General features: G+C 38.4%; 1 protein-coding gene across 5 annotated transcripts in view; it reads left to right on the top strand.

The window, feature by feature from the left end:
* The window catches only part of COL12A1 (collagen type XII alpha 1 chain), a 115,617-nt gene extending 113,831 nt beyond the window's left edge, over positions 1-1,786 (top strand). For 4 of the 5 annotated variants that reach the window (XM_019442672.2, XM_019442673.2, XM_053904717.1 and 1 more), the window contains one exon: positions 1,496-1,786. In XM_019442672.2, the coding sequence (XP_019298217.2) occupies positions 1,496-1,671 (176 nt within the window). In that variant the 3' untranslated portion in view covers positions 1,672-1,786. Of the gene's footprint in view, positions 1-308; positions 1,365-1,495 lie in introns of those variants that run through there. The other variant, XM_053904718.1, reaches the window with a different exon arrangement.
* The last annotated feature ends 18,268 nt before the right edge of the window (positions 1,787-20,054 follow it).

Raw genomic sequence — 20,054 nt, forward strand, 5'->3', positions numbered from 1 at the left:
AGCAAATAGTGCATGAGTAGTTGATATCTAAATATCTATATATCTATATATTTATGTGCATACTTATATATGACCAAAAGTAGTAATTTTAATATAAATTTCTCATGCAGCTCATTCACAAAATTATAATTTAATTTTTTATAAAATAAATTTTAATTACCTCTGCCTTATGGTATGTGTGAATAACTGGAAATATATGGATATATATATATATATATTTTAACCATTACATACTTAGATGGATGTGTATATATATTTTTTGCATAGTAATTCAACTTTTAAAAACTATCATCTTTGACCTGTTTCAGGTTCCGGCTAACAAATTTTCTAAGTCGCCAGTGCTGCTTACAGTTTGAATACATGAAAATCCTGTTTCTGAGATGTTTGCGCACGTGCTTATTAGGAAATGAGTCTGTATGGAAATTTCACCACAGATATATGGTTAAAGAACCGGGTGGACATCATAAAGGAGGGTGGAGACTCTTTATACTAACTTGAATGAGATAAAAGCAGTGGTGTTAGTTTATAAGCCTGATGCATTTCAGTAATAATATAGAAAAGTATTATTAAAAAAAAAAAGTTCAAACACACAACCATGAGGAGCCTCAGTTGTGAAAGAGGCGCATAATAAAACTACTAACCAGCGGAGATTATGCCATTTGGAGAAAAACAATTAACCTGGTTAAAGGGAAATGTCTTATGTAAATAATAAACTAATTGTGGCTTGTAAATGATTTGTATGTGATCCTGTCCACTAAAATCACTTAACAATTCTACAATAAGCTTCTGCATCCAAGCCTGCTGCTTGCTCTATGCCGGAATAACACCGAATGGAATCTCCTCATCTCTTGCTTGTTAGCGATGTGTCTGATTCAGGGCATGTGTCTTACTATTATTATTTTTTGTACATGTACTCTCATTTGGGTTTTGTAATTGCAATTTTCAAACCAAAGTTTTATAGCCACTTTTTCTTCTTCCTGTTTAACTGTCGTCACTGGTGTTCCTCACCCACCGACTGTAACTCAGTCTGTGGGAGAGACAGCCACAGAAAATGTCATGTACTGTATATTACCTGGTGATAGTTGATTCTCACCTCCAGCGTTCAGTTTCTAGGAGCCAATAAAACCTTCCCTTATCTCCTCATCTTTCCAAATTGTTCTTTGAATTGAGGAGTTTGAACTCCTGCACAGTTGCGAAAATCCTACCTAGGTTTCTGCGTTTACAGTTATTTGGCCCAGCCTCTGACCCTTCCCAGGTATTTGTGCAATGATTGTATTTACCGCTGGATCCTTGAAGGTTAAAAAAAAAAAAGTGCCATTTCATTATTTGATCATCAGCAAATTCTCTCAGCAAATGGACGTAATCAGGACATTGTAACTTCTCTATTTATAGCTATGAGATAAGACTGGATTGCCATCACCTCGGGTGATGATTTAGCTTTTGCTGTGTGTGTGCCTTCCAAATCATGCCATAACTGTAATGTTGAATCGGACAGAGCCGTACGTGCCCGAGGGCGGGGCCTACCTGCCCGAGCGGGAGCCCTTCATCGTGCCGGTGGAGCCCGAGCGGACGGCGGACGAGTACGAGGACTACGGCGCCGACGAGCCTGGCGACGAGGATCCTCCCCACGCGCGCTGGCGGCGCGCCCTGCCCCGCGGCCCTGGGCAGTGAACCTGAAACCGCGCACAGCGCAGCCACGCTGGGGGGAGGTGTTGGGATTTTCATTTACAGGTCAGACAGAGAGGTGTACGTCTTATCTGCGATGTGTCTTCCGGCGTTGCTTCATCCAAGAGTACGCTTTCTGATTGTAGAGAACCTTGTTTCTGCAGGAAACCTAGCTCGCTGCACGCAGTCTTGTAGACATTTTTGCCTTTGCCCTTGAAATGCTTGCAAAATACTTTGCCCCAAAGGTGCAAGAAGAGAACGTGCCTTGTGCCTTTAGTTAGCACAAAGGGCAGCCTCAGTGAAACTCTTAGGTTAAGCAGTAACTCCTGGAACCCCAGGACTACTGTATATTTCGAGAAGGCAGTTCATCTTTTACAAAACTTTTTTTGCAATTCAATTACACCACGATTCAAGTAATTCCCCTCCTCAAACCAAAACGGAGGGAAAAAACAACTCCATTGCAATTATTTATCTTCCTCTTCTATCTTCTGTTCTACATTAGGGCATAGAATGCTCTTATACATCTCCTTTAACAACCACAAACCTTAAGCCATGTAGCTGAAATTATTGTATCAACTGGATACAGTTCCATATTGCCTTAAACCTCCTTGTTTTAGACACACTAACATTTATGCCAAATTGCAGATTATTCTGCCGAGACGGAATTGCATGTTTGTGTTGTATATTTAGTATGAACTTTTTTTTTCAGAACATAATGTTTCTTAGTTATCAAAAGCAGTTGGAAAATGTTTGCAAGACTATGAACATAGAATTGCTGCTTTTATATTTTAACTGCAGATTGTGAATTTCACTGCCTTATATTATTTATTTCTGAAACAAAAGAGGCATTTTTCAATAAAACTACTGAAAATTTGACCTGGTATGTTTTTTTCTTTGAGTGGCCTTTTGGAGTGTTTAGGCGGTTGTCACAACAAACAAGTTTATATCCTTGGATACGGACACACATCTTGCTAATACTATTAAATTATGCTAAATAACTTTAGATTTTTAATGATATGGTGAAGTCATAGAGAATGTTGAGAGCCTTAAAAAGCTCAGCAGATTCCAAAGGCTTTATTAGGAATGTAGAGGATGTGTGGGTTGGTGGAAAAACAACTAGGTATCCTAGGAGACCCCAAACAACCAAATAATCTTTAACAACCCACATGATTTTGATTTAATCACTTTCCTATACCATATTTTACCCAATAACATGTTTAACGCAAAAAGGAAAATCCCTTAATGGAAATTTTTACATTTAGTTTTTAAAATTTCCTAAATGTAAAAATTTCCTTTTGCACTTTTACGAATTCAGTAACATCATTCTAAATCGCAAAGAAAACAATGTAAATGTAGGTTTGAAAGAACCAACATCAATTGAAGGAGAGAGATAGTAATAAAAAAATTTTCTGCGGAGCCAAACATCTGAGTTAAACACTTCCTGGGGACCAATATTAGAAGGAAACGACAATAAATGAAAGTATTGCATTCAAGAGGTTTCAAGCCATGTCATTGACCGGTAATGCCCTGTACCTACATTTTTAATGTTAGAAGAGACCACTGAGATCATCCAGTTTAATTCTCTTCACTTTATGTAGAAGGAAACAGACTCAGCTAATTAGTAACAGAATAAGACTAAGACTCTAGGTCTTGTGGTTCTTAAGCTAGTTTTATTACCAGATACTCTCCCTCCCCTCCTGGAAATGCTTACTCTTTAGCAGGAGCTTCCGAACCTTCCAGTCCTACAAATTTATTTTGATTAATTTTTTGATTCATTTGGGTTTCTGATGCTCCTTAATGAAGAGCCTCTGTATCAGGAGATTGAAGACAGGCTCAGTACCTTGTCACTGACCCAGCTGAGTCCCAATACCACATGAATTTGAGGCACAAAGGAATTCCATCTTTTCTCACTGGCTAGATGTGGGTTTGATTCTTGATGTTGGCTCTGCACTGATTTAACTACCTTTTTAGTCTGTGCTGGGAGAGGGGCTGAGGGGCCGAGGCAGTTCTAACCAGGGCAAAAGCACCAAATTAATATCTAGCTGAGATATATGTATTGATTTTTATTTTCATAGTGTATTTTCTCCTCAAGTTTGGTGAATCTTATGTTAAAATTATTTTTCTAATATCTGATTGAGTGCATACTGACAAGCGATAGGGAGAAGATACCAGAGGTAGACTGGGTTTTAAAACTAATGGTAAAACCCCACAAAATCCAACACATGAGTGCTTGTTTATTTATTCAGGCTTTCCTGTGTTCAGGGGAAACACAGAACATCCTGAAACACTTATTCTAACTCTTTAAATTTTAAAGTGTTATAAGAAATTCATCTTCTGGGGACGCCTGGGTGGCTCGCTCAGTTAAGCGTCCGACTTTGGCTCAGGTCATGATCTCACTGTTTGTGAGATCCAGCCCCGCGTAGGGTTCTGCTGACAGCTCAGAGCCTGGAACCTGTTTCAGATTCTCTGTCTCCCTGCTTCTCTGCCCTCCCTCCCTTGCTTGCACTGTGTTTCTCTCTCTCTCTCTCTGTCTCCCAAATAACCATTAAAAAAATTCATTTTCTATAATTTATTTTTTTCATTTTCTATAATTTATATGTGAAGCTATGACTCTTGTTTTTAAGAAACTCACATGAAAAGTGGGAAGGGATTATAGCTTCTAATGAGGTCTACAGTGGGAAATTGTTCAAAATTTTAAAAATAGCACATACATAGATAATAATATCTGATTATTTTTATTAGAATACTTTGTACAAGGGATTAACATTGTTTTTAGTAAGTTTAACAGGTGGCAGCATGTATATTTTCTCAGATTTGTGAGCGTCTGTTTTTGAGTTTGTAAAGAATTATGCTACCTAGGCAGTTGCTTAAGCTTACATTTATTTTTTTCTTTGAGAGAGAAAAAGAGCTTGTGCTTGAGGGAGAGGCAGAGGGAGGGAGAGAATCTTAAGCAGGCTCAATGCCCAGGGTGGAGCCCAATATGGGGATCCATCTCACTACTGTGAGATCATCACCTAAGCCTAAATCAAGAGTTAGGAACTCAGGGCGCCTGGGTGGCTCAGTCGGTTAAGCGTCCGACTTCGGCTCAGGTCATGATCTCATAGTTCGTGAGTTTGAGCCCTGGGTCAGGCTCTGTGCTGGGTCAGGCTCTGTGCTGACAGCTTGGAGCCTGGAGCCTGCTTCAGATTCTGTGTCTCCCTCTCTTTCTGCCCCTCCCCCACTCATCCTCAGTCTCTCTCTCAAAAATAAATAGATATTCAAACAAACAAAAAAGAGTCAGACACTAAACTAGCTGAGCCACCCAGGTGCCCTGTCATTTAATTTTTTTTTTTTTTTTTTTTTTTTTTTTTTTTACAAATAAGGTGAATGTAATTATTCCTAAGTATTTATTATTTTTCATATACATTGTACTGTATTTGGCACATTAGGTTATGTCCTTGTTTGGTTTTAGTTTTAATTTCTCCGTAATAAAAGGGTTTTGATTATACTACCCTTATATGGCTGAGTGTCTTATAAAGAGTAACCAATTATATAAAAAGCAGCTGTGCAATAAATTTTTGTTTTCAAAGGCAAGCTTTTAAATACATACTAACATTGATCCCTAAGTCACTTTATACTTGAGGTTGGAAAATGAATTTAAATGTGACTGTCTGAACATATACTAACTTTTTCACTGTCAGATCTGCCTGATGAAGGCTATTGGAAAAATCACATGGACTTGCTTTCAGAGCGTGTGGTTACTTATAGACTCTATCTACAATGCTGATGTCTTACCTGGTTCTATATTAGTACACCCAACAGTACTTCCCTCCTTGTAGTTCCACAGACACCTCCAAATTAACACTTCTGATATTTATTAGGATTAGATTCAGCTGTGACTAACAGAGAGTCACAAAATAACAGTAGCCTAAATGTGTAGAAACTTCTTTATTTCTCATGTTTAAGAAGTCAAAGACCCAGGCTCTATCTTGCTGCTTGTGTGTGTGTGTATGTGTGTGTGTGTGTGTGTGTGTGTGTGTGTGTGTGTGGTTTCCATGCCTCAGTCAAACTGATGATCCAAGATTTTTAATAGAGGCCTAGTTATTATGTCCATATTTCCTTGCAGGAAGGAGGAAAGAGAGAAAGAACCCCCACCCCTCTTTTTTTTCTTTTTTTTTCGTTTATCTTTGAGAGAGAGACAGACTCTGAAGCGGGCTCCATGATCTGAGCTGTCAGCACAGAGCCTGAAGTGGGGCTTGAACCCATGAACTGTGAGATCGTGACTTGAGCCAAAGTCAGAAGCTTAACTGACTGAGCCACCCAGAACTCCCCACCCCCTCCTTTTAAAGACACTTCCTGGAAGTCGCAAGCATAACAACAAGTTTATATTACATACCATTAGCCAGGATTTAGTCATTCAGCTGTATCTAGCTATAAGTGTGAAATGTTACCTTTATTTTGGGCAGCCATGTGCCAAACTAAAATCAGCTACTCTGTTACTATGTTAGAGGGGTTAACTCAAGGCTTTAGTCTTTGACACAATGTCCAAATCTCAACATACCTCTCCATAATCTAATTTCCTCCTTTGTCTCCACCTCCCCCATCAAGCTCCTCAGGCCAGAAATTTGAGAATCACCTTAAACTCTTCCTTCCTTCACTTCTTGCATCCAATCAGTGAAGACTAGCTGATTGAACTCCTATATGTATTTGAATCATCCTTACTACTCAACTGTTACTACTCAATTGTTACTACTCAATTTTATTTTTATTTATTTTTTATTTTTTTTAACGTTTTATTTATTTTTGAGACAGAGAGAGAGACAGAGCATGAACGGGGGAGGTGCAGAGAGAGAGGGAGACACAGAATCGGAAGCAGGCTCCAGGCTCTGGGCCATCAGCCCAGAGCCCGACACGGGGCTCGAACTCACTGACCGCAAGATCGTGACCTGAGCTGAAGTTGGCTGCTTAACTGACTAAGCCACCCAGGCGCCCCCTTTTTTTCTTTTTTTTAATTTTTTTTAACGTTTTATTTATTTTTGAGACAGAGACAGAACATGAATGGGGGAGGGGCAGAGAGAGAGGGAGACACAGAATCGTTACTACTCAATTTTAGACCCTTGGAATTTCTTGTCACGGCTATAATAAGTGGTCTCTTAAAGGGTCTCTTCTTCTGTAGCCTTGGCCCCATGAAATAAGTCTTCAGGTTCCAGAATGATTCAGCATATTGGAGATGGAGACCCAAAAATATGTGTATTTTAAATGTATTCTTTAGGTGAGTCATATGATCAGCCAGAATGGGAAACTTTTACACCTTCTGTCTTTGGCTTTGGATATACTTTTTATGCCAAAACTATATTTCTAGCCCAGTCCTTTCTTTTGATCCTTTAGGTATATATATACAACTACCTTGGTACATCTCCAGTTGGACATTTTACAGACATTTCAAATTCAGAATGAACAACATGAAATCCCTCATCCTTTTTTCCACACCAGTTTTTTTCTACAAGTTTGTCTTTGTGAGTGATACTCTCTCAATTGCTTAACCCAGAAACCTGAGAATTAACATGATTTCTCTTTCCCTCACCTCCTGTGTCCCATCAGTCACTAAATCCTTTTGATTCTATCTCCTCAGCATCTTTCAACTGTTTACTTCTCTGTATCCCCACTGACATTCTCTCCTAGGCCCCATTGACTTGTCTGGATTCTCCAGAAGTGGTCTATCTGGTCTCTTTCCAGCCACTCTTACCTCCCTCCAATCCATGTTCCTTACAGCTTAGCAGCCAAAATGATTGTTAAGAATGCAAATCTGGTCAAACCACTATACTTCTTAAAGTCTTTTAGTGGTGTCTAGTTCAGAAACCTTATCAATACTCATAAGCCACCGACAACTTGAGCTCTTCCTACTTTCTGACATCATGTTACCTCTCTTATCTCAATTGATTTGCCCGAACTATACCGGACTTCTTGCCCTGCCCCTCCATTATTTTGAGCCTTCACAGGCACTATTTCCTTACATGGAATGTGCTATATTCATTTGGTCACATCCTATTAATCCTTTAACTTGATGCTGAAATAATCACTTCCTTTGGGATACTGTCTTATCACTTCCAAAGTTCAAGATCACTGCTTGTGGCAGGCACCATATTTATTTCATTCACTCTTGTGTTTCTAGCAGCCACTAAAGTCCTGGTATTTAGGTGGTGTTCCATAAATATTTGTTGAATGAATAACTTTAGGTGAAGTAAACTATTTTCTTGATTTATTAGATTCTATCTGAAATGTCAAAATACTGTATGAAGATTGAATAATTCATGCATAATTGAACTTCCTAATGTCCACTTTGTCGCAGAGCAGGGGAGGATGCCAATGGTTTTCTTTTTTCTACCCTCTGTAGGAGACACCAGTGATAGAAAGTTTGGGCAATTATATAATTATGCTTCTTTTCATGGTACTATCCTATTGTTGGAGGAGGACAAGACACATGACCACCAGTTAATCTATGAGCTGGACCTGGACAATTGGTGGCTCTTCATTCCATCCACCATTCCCACACTAGGAGCTGTTTTGAGGAAACATTGAGAAAGTAAGGTGTTGTTGAGAACATCTGGACTGAATACATGACTGAACCCAGTTAGGACCTCTATATGTACTTTTTAGATTCTGGTGGATGGATATCTACTTGTCTTGTAGCCATTCAACAGAAGCCTTATAAGTATCCTTGCTTATTAAAATTGCCACCTACCAATCTGGAGTGATCTGCCTCTTTCGTTGTTCTTTTCTTGTCTTCAGATTTTACTAGGGAAGCTCCCAAGGTTTTGAACCAACAATTGGTGAGCTAGGACAAATGGGTGTTGGGAAAGAGGCACCCATGAGAGAAATCCTGTGTTGACCATTGACTTCTATGTGGGGATGGGTGACCCATATGTTAAATACTGGACTGCAGTATGAACATATATGGGGACACCCTGAAAATGCTGACTGGTCTAGTGCACTTGTTTGAGGAACTGAGTGTAGGGCACTGCAACAAAGAAGAGAAACAAATGGCTGCCACAGAAGGCTGGGCTCTACTACGAACAGTTTGCCTGGACACTAATGCCCAATTAGAGGCTGAACTTGAGTTAGAAAGGTGGAAGAAGAGCTGAGATTAGAGAAGGATGTGAAGTTGTCCACAACTCTCTTGGCTTTGGAGCTGACAGATGAGGTGAGAGAGCAGGACAATAGGTTGGTGACCTTAGCGTGTCATTCTTCAAAACTAGGTGGTTGCAAGCTGCCCTGGATGAAAGTTGGAACACTGCTGATAAAGCCTGATTGGGACACGAAGAGGTGGAATCCCTGGGAAAGTGAGGAGATCAAAAAGGAGGATGTTGTGGTGATGGACAGTGAAATGGATGGACACCTCATGCAGTCTGACTCCTAATACAAAAGAAAGCAAAAGAACAGCAACAGTAATCCCAGCCAGCGGGGCAGCCCCCAGTTCAGGTTCATGATGAGAGAATATACTCCCACTGAGCTTATTGATATAGCTGCCAAATTCCAGCAAAAGGCCAGGGAAAGTATCCAGACATAGTGCAGCTATAGGATATGAGGAGGGGCAGTGGGAGTGTGGTGGGAGGCAATGGCATTTTTCTGAGTCAGCAGGAAACAAAGAAAATGAGCAATGAGCACAACATTACTACACACCATGCCCTCCAGCAGCCCCTGTGCTTAGGGGGTTCAAGGCATTCACTACCTTATAGATTGGATTATTCTAATCTGCAGAGAAGCTAAGCCCAATGAAGGGTGTTTCCCTCCTCCCTGGGCACGTGTGACCCTGGAAATCTCTAGAGGAGATACAATAAATTCTTAGGGAGTCGGGAGTGAGACAGATCACCTATGCCCCTGTCTTTGAAGGCCCTGATTGGGTTACATTCACTGTAGGAATGAGAGCCATGATACTCCAGTCTGTCCCTAGTACCCAGTACGGATGCTAATGGTATCTATGCTGAGCCTAGTTATGGGACAACATGTTTATAATATTGAGTCATCCATTTGCTGGTCTGGGGGAAACTGACAAATCGTGGGAATTGGTGTGGCTGTGGGAAAAACCAGAGACAGAGAGGGAACTCGAAAAGCAAAAAGTTTATCTCAATCAGTTGTAAAGGATCTGGCAAAAGTAACCTGGAAGCGAATGTGATTTGACTTCATTGCTGCCAAGATCTCACATGAAAATATAGATTGAGAACCTAATAATGTATTGCCTAATAATGTAATGTAAGGAAAGCTTTGAAATTGAACCAAAGTTCAGACCTGCCCCACTTGCTCCTACTATCGCTTATGCCCCACCAACTCCAGCAGATGCCTCAGGAATGCAGTCACACCCTGGGGACAGGATGGAGGCCAAGATTGCCTGCAGGTAAAGGCTGTGGGAGGCAATCAGAGGCTTCATGCTGAGGTCACTATTCACCGATATCCCAGAAACAAACAAAAGGTGATGGCTCTCATTGACACTAGAGCTGAATGTACTCTAATACATGGTCACCTTCAAAACTTTCCTGTCCCTCTTAGTACCATCGATGGTTACGATTATGATTAGGAAGATCCCTTTGACTATCCCGTTTGGACATTCTCTTCTCTAAGAATATGAGGTTTTAATCTCTTCAATACCAGAGAAAATATTGGGAATTGATATTTTACAAGGTCCAACTCTGAACACCTGTTCAGGTGAATGCCATCTCTCAGTTATAGTATACAAGTGCTGAGGGGAAATGTCACCTGGGAACCAGTAACAATGGCAACTGTCAAATAATATAAATTGCCTGAGGGATGTAAGGAAATGGGAGAAAGTATCCAAGGACTGAACCAAGTGGGTATTGCTCTCCCTGTCCATGGTGCTTTTCAATAGCCTGGTATGGCTAGTAAAAAAGCCAGATGGCTCATGGCGGAAGACTGTGGACTACTGAGAATTCAACAAGTAATTTTCTCCATTCATGCAGCTGTGCCCAACATTGACAACATTTTAGATAGCTTCGCCAGGGTCCCAGCAGTGTGTCACATTGTACTGGACTGAGCATATGCTACATGCAAAAATCAATCTGTCTTGCAGCTGCCTGAGACAAGCCTCATAAATCAGTTCCCTTGCTATTAAATTTGCCACCTGCCACTTGGGAGTGGTCTGCCTCTTTCTTTAGTATCTCCTTGACCTCTGTGTATAGGTGCCAGTTTCAGATTACACCTGGGAAGCTCCTGATATTTTGAACTAACACCTATACTTGTGAATTCAAGGCCATGTGAACAATGAAGAGTAGATAATTGGCTAGGTTACATGAAACATTTCATGTTCTCTTCTTCGTCAAGCCTGATAACTGGAAAATGAGAAATAGAGGTTGCTCCGAAGTCTTACTGAGTTCCTAATACAAAAAGTCTCAGGTACTCGGGAAATGCCAAAGAGAAGAAAGGATGCTTTATCTTCTTTCGTTAAAAAGAACTCTTTTGTCCAAGCCACTCCCTCAAGAGCCAGCACTTCACAGGATGGTTAGACAATTGAGTTTGCTATAAAACTGATGTTTTGTTGAAAGAACTGTGGTCTGTCGTTGGAGCTTTTGATTGTAGCTAAAGCGACCCTAAATGGGATGAACCAAGCATGTGAAATGGGAAATACCTTTAACCAGAACATTTCCCAGTGTTGCCAAGTCAAAGCAGGTGTGAGATATTTATCAATTTAAATTTCTGCTATTCATATCTTTCAAAGCAAATGCTGCTACAACATGTTTAAGGTCAATTTATTTGAGTGGATCTCAAACAACAAAGAGAATTTACACAATTTTTTCTACCTGTACTTTTAACTTCACATTTTCTTATGAAATGCATTTTGTTTTTCTCAACCTTTCATTTCTTAGTTTCTCAATTAGCAATATTAATTTTAGAACAGAATGCAAAATGGAATTGATGCAAGGACATATTAAGTTAGATTTTAAGAGAACCTCTAATGAAGTTATAAAATGTTTTCCATGGATGTTTTAAAGACAGGAAATAAAACAGACAAGTAAGCTCTTTGGTGCCTGGCATGATGCTAAATGCCTCCACGTAGGCATTCTTGAAAGTATTACAAATGAGGAAAAAGTTGCAAGAAATTAAACTACTGCCGAAGGTCATACAGTTAGAAGAGACAAGAGGCTTCCAATCTATGCCTGTCTCCTACTCTATGCTGTCCTTCCTATGGTGATGTAGGCACAATTCTGTCTATAAGTCATGATGTAGTTAAGAGTGAAAATTTTGTTCTCGGACCCAGGTTTGAATGATAGCGTGGGTTCTTTCTTTCTTTCTTTCTTTCTTTCTTCTTTCTTTCTTTCATTTTTGTAAGTTTATTAATTTATTTTGAGAGGCGGGGAGGGGCAGAAAGAGAGAGAAACCCAAGCAGGCTCTGCACTGTCACCGCGGAGCCCAATGCAGGGCTTGAACCCACAAACTGTGAGATCATGACCTGAGCCAAAATCAAGAGTTGGACACTTAATGACTGAACTCCCAGGTGTCCTTCATGGGTGCTTTCTTTCTTTTTTCTCTTTTTTAATTTTTTTAAAATGTTTATTTAATTTTGAGAGAGAGAGAGAGAGAGCATGAGCAGGGGATGAGCAGAGAGAGAGGGAGACATAGAACTCGAAGCAGGCTCTCGGCTCTGCCCTGTCAGCACAGAGCCCTACATGGGGCTCAAACTCACAAACCATGAGATCATGATCTCAGCTGAAGTTGGATGCTCATCTGACTGAGCCACCCAGGCACCCTTTCATGGGTACTTTCTGTTATCTTAAGAAGTTAGTTTACCTCTGATTCCAAAGTTCTGAAAACTTGGGCCTCATGACTATCTCTAGAGTTGTAAACACACTATTACCAATTACTGTTTTATATATATATATATATATATATATATATATATATATATATATATATTTTACTGTTATATTTTTGACCATATTAAAAATCAGGCCAGATACAGATCTTGTGGGAAGGTATTAGAGACTTCCCGAGTAGTTATTCCAGCTCATGCAAAGGTTGTTCAGCTCACTTTCTGGCTGAACTTTCTTTCTCTTCAATTTCCATTCCATCATTTGAAGTTTTAACACCTGTTTCTCCTTTTACATTTTGATAGCTTGTAGTCCTTATTTTCTTTACTCTTTGCAATAGACTGAGAGGAGATAATTATGTGAACATGTCTAGTGCACTGGTCATTAAAAATAAGTGTTGTCTCTCTCCCTACTCTAGTCACTCAATAGCTCCAGTAAATTGGTCTTAATGTAGTGATTGGATGTCTCAGTGCTTCTTGGGGATCTTGGTGAAAACTATTGTAAAAGGTTTTAGTAAAGATCTTATACCACAGGAATTTAGTGTTCCCTGCCTTGACTTAACCAGATGGAAGAATGTGGAGGAGGAAAATGGAATGGGTGTGTGAAACAGGAAAACTCTGGGAATAATTTTTTTGTAACCTCTATCAGAATTTGTTAATGAGGAGAGTTTCACAATTTTTAAAGGTATTGGAATTATGTCTTTCTTAAATAACATTGTGTTCTTAGGTTGTGGAGCCAAGAGTTACATTTTAAGAATAATATAAAGGGAAAGCAACTCACCCGGGGCTTGGCAGTGCAGTAATGGAAAAAGAAAGGTTCTGGAGCCAGGAAGACCTGGATGTGAGTCTGGGCTTTGCCACTTACTAGCTGCTTTGTGAGAGTAACTCAACTTCTCTGAACTTTACCCTTTTAATCTATAAAATGAGTATATCTCCCTTGTAATGTTGTATTAAAGAACACTTGATATGTGCTAGTTTACTCTTAATCTAGTGGAAATTCTTAAATGGATAGAATTGTTTTTTCCATATTTGATATAGGGATTATTTCCATGTGGATGTTCTGTCACTCATTATAACGAGAGATACCAACAAGCTGTTATAAGACAGGCAATGTACCAGAAAAAATATGCAGCTTTTCTCAAAAACATTATACTATGTCTAAATTAGGGCTGACTGGAAATTCTTCCACAGTCCTCAAGTTAATCAGCTAGTTAGCATAATTATCTTTGTCATGGCTTATTTCTTAGTAGAAATCGATCTCAGTTTTAAAGGGCTGTCAATGAAGCTAGTAACTATCTTCAGAACTGATGTAAGGATTAGATGCCATCATGTTAGTGAAGCATGTGTTCAAGAAATGATAGGTATTGTTACCAGTGGAAATACCTTATAAGACCTATCAATTCAGACAATGGTACCGAGTGTTTAAGTACATTTACTATCCAAACTGGATGCAGTCAAATTGTTTACTGTGACTTTATCTTGAGTATTTTGAGAGCTTGCTCAAACTGAGCTGGCTATTTAATGAATTGTTGACTGAATTATTCATTGGACTTCTAGCATATCCAATGTGTAAATATTCTGGTCTGCAGAGGAATAAAATGTATGTCCAAAAAGTGAGTCCAACAAATTTAGTTTAATAATTTATTTGTGACAGAATGAATGCCTCTTGGCCATCTCATCAATCACTGACAACATTCCACTCTTTTAGAATTGAATACAAAATAATAACACATATCAACCAGGAGTCAAAACACCCTTTGATATATTGTGGCATGCAGCTGGGCAAGGGAGGGGCACTCAGACATCCTGGACGCAAGAGCTTCATGTGGGTTTTGCTTGGGGTTTTGATTCTTGTGGGCAGGCAGCCATAACCACTGAGAAATTTCCATGTGAAATTCAAAGTCTCTTCCTGGAACTTGTGGATAGGGAGAAACTTCCTAAAAAGCTGGCCCACTTCTCATTAAATCTTTGGTCACTAGTGCACTGAAAATAACTAGACACTCATATACTAATTCTTCAGTGAAATATTATTAGATTATTAAAATGGAGTGTGATAATATGAGAAAAGTCATAGAAGATATGTCAACAACTGAACCAGATTGGCAGGGTGGGTGAGGCGCAGTGGGGGGTTAGTAGGAGAGAATCTTCTTGAAGAAAGTTATGCCTGAGCGAAGTCCAAAAAGAGAAGGGTTTCCTTTTATCACTGTCAAGCATGGTTCTAATTCAAATATTTTTTGTAGAATGTGACCTCCTTATTCCTACAACATTCTGTAAACCGAATAATATATAGAAAGATTACATTCTATAAAGGCTCAGGTAGTCTTTATTGTGATAGAAAGTGATAGACTCTTGTTTCATTTCTGATCTTTAATGAGTAGTCCACATTTAAGTTGATTCATTAACATGATTAATAATAGCAGACATTTATTAAGTGTTTTATCATGTGTCACTATGGTGCCAAACATACGATATGCATTAAGTGAGTCAATACATGGAAAACACTGAGATCAGTTCATGCCACATAGTAAATGCTCAAGAACATTTTTAGCAATTATTATTATGACAGATCTGCTGGTATATACAACCTATTATTACATAATGGATATGTGGACAGATGTTTGAAGAGATTAAGTAATGTACTCAAGGTCAAAGACCTAGTAAACAACAAACTTGGGTTTGGAATTCAGGAATCTCTAAGTCAGAGCCCATGCCCTGCATCATTATGATATACTCTTCAGTTTATTAAAATTGTTCTCTAAAAACCTGTAAACTAAATTCATACTAAGTAAAGGTGAAGAACATGAGCTTATATACATTGCTTTAACCTAGACTATTGCTAGTCAGTTTTTTTTAAGGAACTGATTAACATGTTGTATGTTGTAAAGAATAAGAATTTATTCATTAGTGGGATTTAAAAATATCTGGAGATAAAGCAGATATGCATGAACAGGTAGGGTACAGATATACCAAGAATCTGATAATACTGGGAAGAAGAAAGTCTCACTAGGCATGAAAAACAAAATTGTGTTTAAGGGTTCATATAGTGGGAAGGAGTCAGGTCACCATGGGGGTCGGTAAAGGCAAGTGGCAGTCCCTGGGAAATCCAAGAAGCAAACCTGGTAGTCCCTAGATTATATTGGGGATGTATATGGTTTTTGCCTTTTGCCATCAGATTTGCATAAAGTAATTTGCCAATCAGCCACATTTATCAAACTCCAGCAAAACAGCAGATCTTGGTTGTGCTTTTGCTTATGTATTTACTCTTTCCTCTTTCTTTCAATTGTTTTTGTTTCATTTCATTCCTTTCTTTTTTAGCTCCTATGATACATTCATGAAATCTCAGGAAGGAAACTCAATCTGAAAGCCAAAAAAACAAAAACAAAAAAAACACAAAACCAAAAAACCAGAAAACAAAAGAAAAAAAGTAGTTTGAAAACCACAGCCCTCACTCTCTTGGAAACTGGGGGTATCCTGAAATGGAACCACAGGTGCCAGATTTCTTTTGTAGAGATGGAAGACTTCTCTTTAGATTTTCTTCTTGGCTGGGGCTAGTTCAGTGCTGAAAATCTAAAAAAGGTATACCTCTAACAATCACTTCCAAACCTACTCTCATCAAACTGAATTTTTGGATTTCACAAATATGTGCAAATCGAACACATATAAATAATCAATGGATCAAAGACAAATCACAAGGGAAATCAGAAAATATTTGAGACTAATGAAGACAAAACATGCCAAAACTTAAGACACAGCTAAAACTAAGCTTTTAACTGTAAAAACTCATATTCGAAAGAGGAAAGGTCTCAAGTCAATATTCCAATCTTCCACTATAAGACACTGGGTAAAGGAAAACAAGGTAAACCCAAAACAAGCATAAGGAATAAAATAATACAGATTAGAAAGGACATTATTAAAATAGAGAATATAAAAAGGCAGGAGAGAATAGAAAAGTAACAAAACCAAAACTTGCTCCTTTGAGAAAAAAACAAAATTGACAAATCTTTCGCTAGACTGACCGAGAAAAAAAAGAAAAAAAGAGTCAAATTAGAAAAATCAGGATGTTACTTCTGACTTCCAGAAATTAAAAGAATTATAAGGAAATTATATGAACAATTGCATATGAAATTATATGAACAATTGCATGCCAACAAATTAGATAATTTCATCTAAAATGGACAAATTTCAAGAAGGATACAAACTATCGAACCTGATTCATGAAAGAATCTGAATAGACCTATACAGTGAAGAAATTGAATTAATAATCAAAAACTACCCACAAAGGAAGTGCCAGGCACAGGTTGTCTTCAGTGGTAAATTCTACCAAACATTTAAAGAAAAATCAGGGGCGCTGGGTGGCTCAGTCGGTTGAGTGTCCGACTTCGGCTCAGGTCATGATCTCGCAGTCCATGAGTTCGGACCCGCGTGGGGCTCTGTGCTGACAGCTTAGAGCCTGGAGCTTGTTTTAGATTCTGTGTCTCCCTCTCTCTCTGACCCTCCTCCGTTCATGCTCTGTCTCTCTCTGTCTTAAAAATAAATGTTTAAAAAAATATTTTTTTAAAGAAAAATCAATATCAATTTTAATGAAATCTTCCAAACATAGAAGAGAAGATAACATTCCAATATGACTCTGGTAAGTGCTGGTATTATGCTAATACCAAAATCAGACAAAGATATCAAAGGAAAACCAAACACTGTAGACCAATATCTTTTATGAGTATACAAACCAAAATGTCCAATAAAATACTAGCAAACCAAATTCAGTAGCATATCAAAAGAATTCTATGCCATGACCAAGTAGGACTTATCCCAGGAATGCAGTTTAAGGTTTAACAGTTGAAAATCAATTGATGTAATACACCACTTCAACAAAATAAAGAACCCGAAACCACACAATCAGTTCCGTATGCTCAGAAAAAGCATTCGACAAAACCCAATACTACTTCAAGATAAAAACATTCAATAAACTTGGAATAGAAAAACTTTTCCAATATGATAAAGAATTTACAAACAACCTCACAGCTAAAATCCAACTTCATGGTGATAGACTGAATCTATCTGTACCCTAAGATGAAGAACAAGACAAAGATGGTTACTCTTGCAACTGCCATTCACATTACTTTGGAGATTCTGAGCAGGGAATTTAGGAAAGAAAAAGAAATAAAAGTTTTCCAAATTAGAAAGGAAGAAATAAAATTTTATCTATTTGAAGATGACATCATGTTATGCATAGAAAATTCTAAGAAATCTACTAAAAACTATGAGAACTCGTATATGAGATGAGGAAGTTTGCAAGATACGGGATCAATATACAGAAGTCAATTGAATTTCTGTGTATTAGCAATGGGCAATCTGAAAATTAAATGGAAAACATCCATTTATCATAGCATCAAAAAAAAATGGGAATAAGTTTAACAAAAAAGTACAAAACTTACACTCTGAGAGCAAAAGAAAATATTAAGAGAAATTAATAAGTAATAAGTCCTAGTAAGTAGAGAGACATCTCATATTCATGGATTTGAAAACTTAATAGTGTTAAGATGGGAATTCTTCTCAGATGAAAAGTACATAAGTAAACCCTTATAGTTATGTTGAATTGATTTTCAACAAAGGTAGCCAGACAATTCAATGCAGAAAGAAGTTTTTTCAATAAATGGTGTCAAGATTCCTGATATCCACATGCAAAAGAATGAAATAGTTTCCTTTCTCACATCATGCACTAAATTATCTCAAAATAGATCATAGGACTAAATGTAAGAGGTAAAATTATAAACTTTTTAAAAGTAAATGCAGGAGTATATCACTGGGATGTTGCTTTAGATAAGGCCTTCTTAGAAGTTAACACAAGCAACAAAATAAATAGATATGTTGGAGTTTATCAGAATTGAAACTTTTGTGTTTTAAAAGATATATCAAGAAAGACAACCCACAATATTGGAGAAAATATTTGCAAATCGTATATTTGATAAGGGACTTATACATGTATATAGAAAGAACTCTTACATCTAAGTAATGAAAAGACATATAACCTAATTTAAAAATGGGCACAAAGTCTCAATAGACATTTTACCACTGGTGCTTGGCTTGCTCCTTGCATGTCTGACTTGATCATTGCTTATATTCAAATCTTATTTTGTGTATGTATATGAGTGTATATGGGGCAGGTGCCGTGGATGACCTTTTAAGTTGTTATTAGTGACTTATGCTCCAGGGCAAATCAATTTTGGAAAAAGATTTAATCAGGGAAATGGGGAAGCACCTGATGAAGGTGAAGGCACTAGGTATCATGGAAAGAAGGTGAATGGAATTGCAAAAGGCTGAGAAAAGGAATGTTGGAAGAACTAGAAGCCTGCCTTATTAATATCACTGCTCAACCTAGAGCTCTACTTTGGTTGTCACATTCTTGTAGACATGAATTCCACAGGTAAAGGTCCCCATTGTATGGGTGGGACTGGCCAAGAAAGACTTTGTCCTACTTTTATGAAGACTTTTGCAGTCAATAGCTGCACCAGACTAGGTCAAATCATGGAACGCCTGGGCGAAACTCCTCTGTCTGGGTTGTTGGAAAGGAGAGGAAATAGTTGGTGAGGAGAAAATAGGGCTATCAAATTATCTAGATATCTCCAGTCTGAATGCTCTCCTCTGTTTGGGCCAAGGACTCTAGGTTCATGATTCTCAGTTATTGGGAAGAACATTTTTCCTGGGGATGGGTAAAGATCATATCAGAATTTGAAGGATGAGATTTGAAGATGCAAGTTCAATATACTTATTCTGTTAGTAACACAAGTTACAGAAAACAAAGTTCCTCAGTCCTTTCCTTAGGGGAAATACGCAGGAGATGAATGAGAAAGCACTGTTAGAAACATGGGAAAGTGTTGACAAATAGGGCTGTAGACTAGCAGGATGTAAAGAGGTCAGGAACAAAGGATATTCCTCTTTGATGAGATACAAGGGAGCTTTTAGTACTTGGAGCAGTGCAGCTAGGGGCTGCATTTGACGCAGTGCCTGAGTGCTGAGGGGAAGTGTTAGCCAATCGGGATGTCTTGTGTTGATCACATGTTCAGACTTCTCTCCAGCTTTTCACGGAGCTTCTCATGAGAAAGAGCATAAAAGTTTTTCATGTGGTCCATATAGACTTTCCTAGGGAGGCTTGTACTGCACTTCAGAAAGCACATGGCTGAGCAACTTGAATTACTCGTGCCAGATCATTGGTTGGACAGAAAAAAAGTCTTATAGTTTTTAGGAGTATTTGAAGTCATATGCTCTTTTTTATATGTAAGATTGCACAAGGATGAAATTTCAAGTCAAGTATTAAGCTAACTTTTCTAATGGGAGCGAGCCATGTCTGTAGTGGTGTGAATAAATCACACCTTCAAAAATAGAATCATTAATTCACAAATATGCCTAAAAAAAGTGTGCTTGTTGTTCTCCTTTTTCTCACCCTTCAGTCCTAACTCCTAGATCTACTCTGGTCTCTTGGCCTCTGGATGCTGACTCCTGAGAAAAAAAAGATCCTTGGGATCTTTTCTTGCCTTGCTTTAGTTTGGGTTCAGGCAATGAGAAGCACCAGCAGGAGATCAGAGGAAGGGGAGATGAG

Source organism: Panthera pardus, unplaced genomic scaffold (genome assembly GCF_024362965.1).
Source record: "Panthera pardus isolate Hobbes unplaced genomic scaffold, ASM2436296v1 HiC_scaffold_17, whole genome shotgun sequence".
NCBI lineage: Eukaryota > Metazoa > Chordata > Mammalia > Carnivora > Felidae > Panthera > Panthera pardus.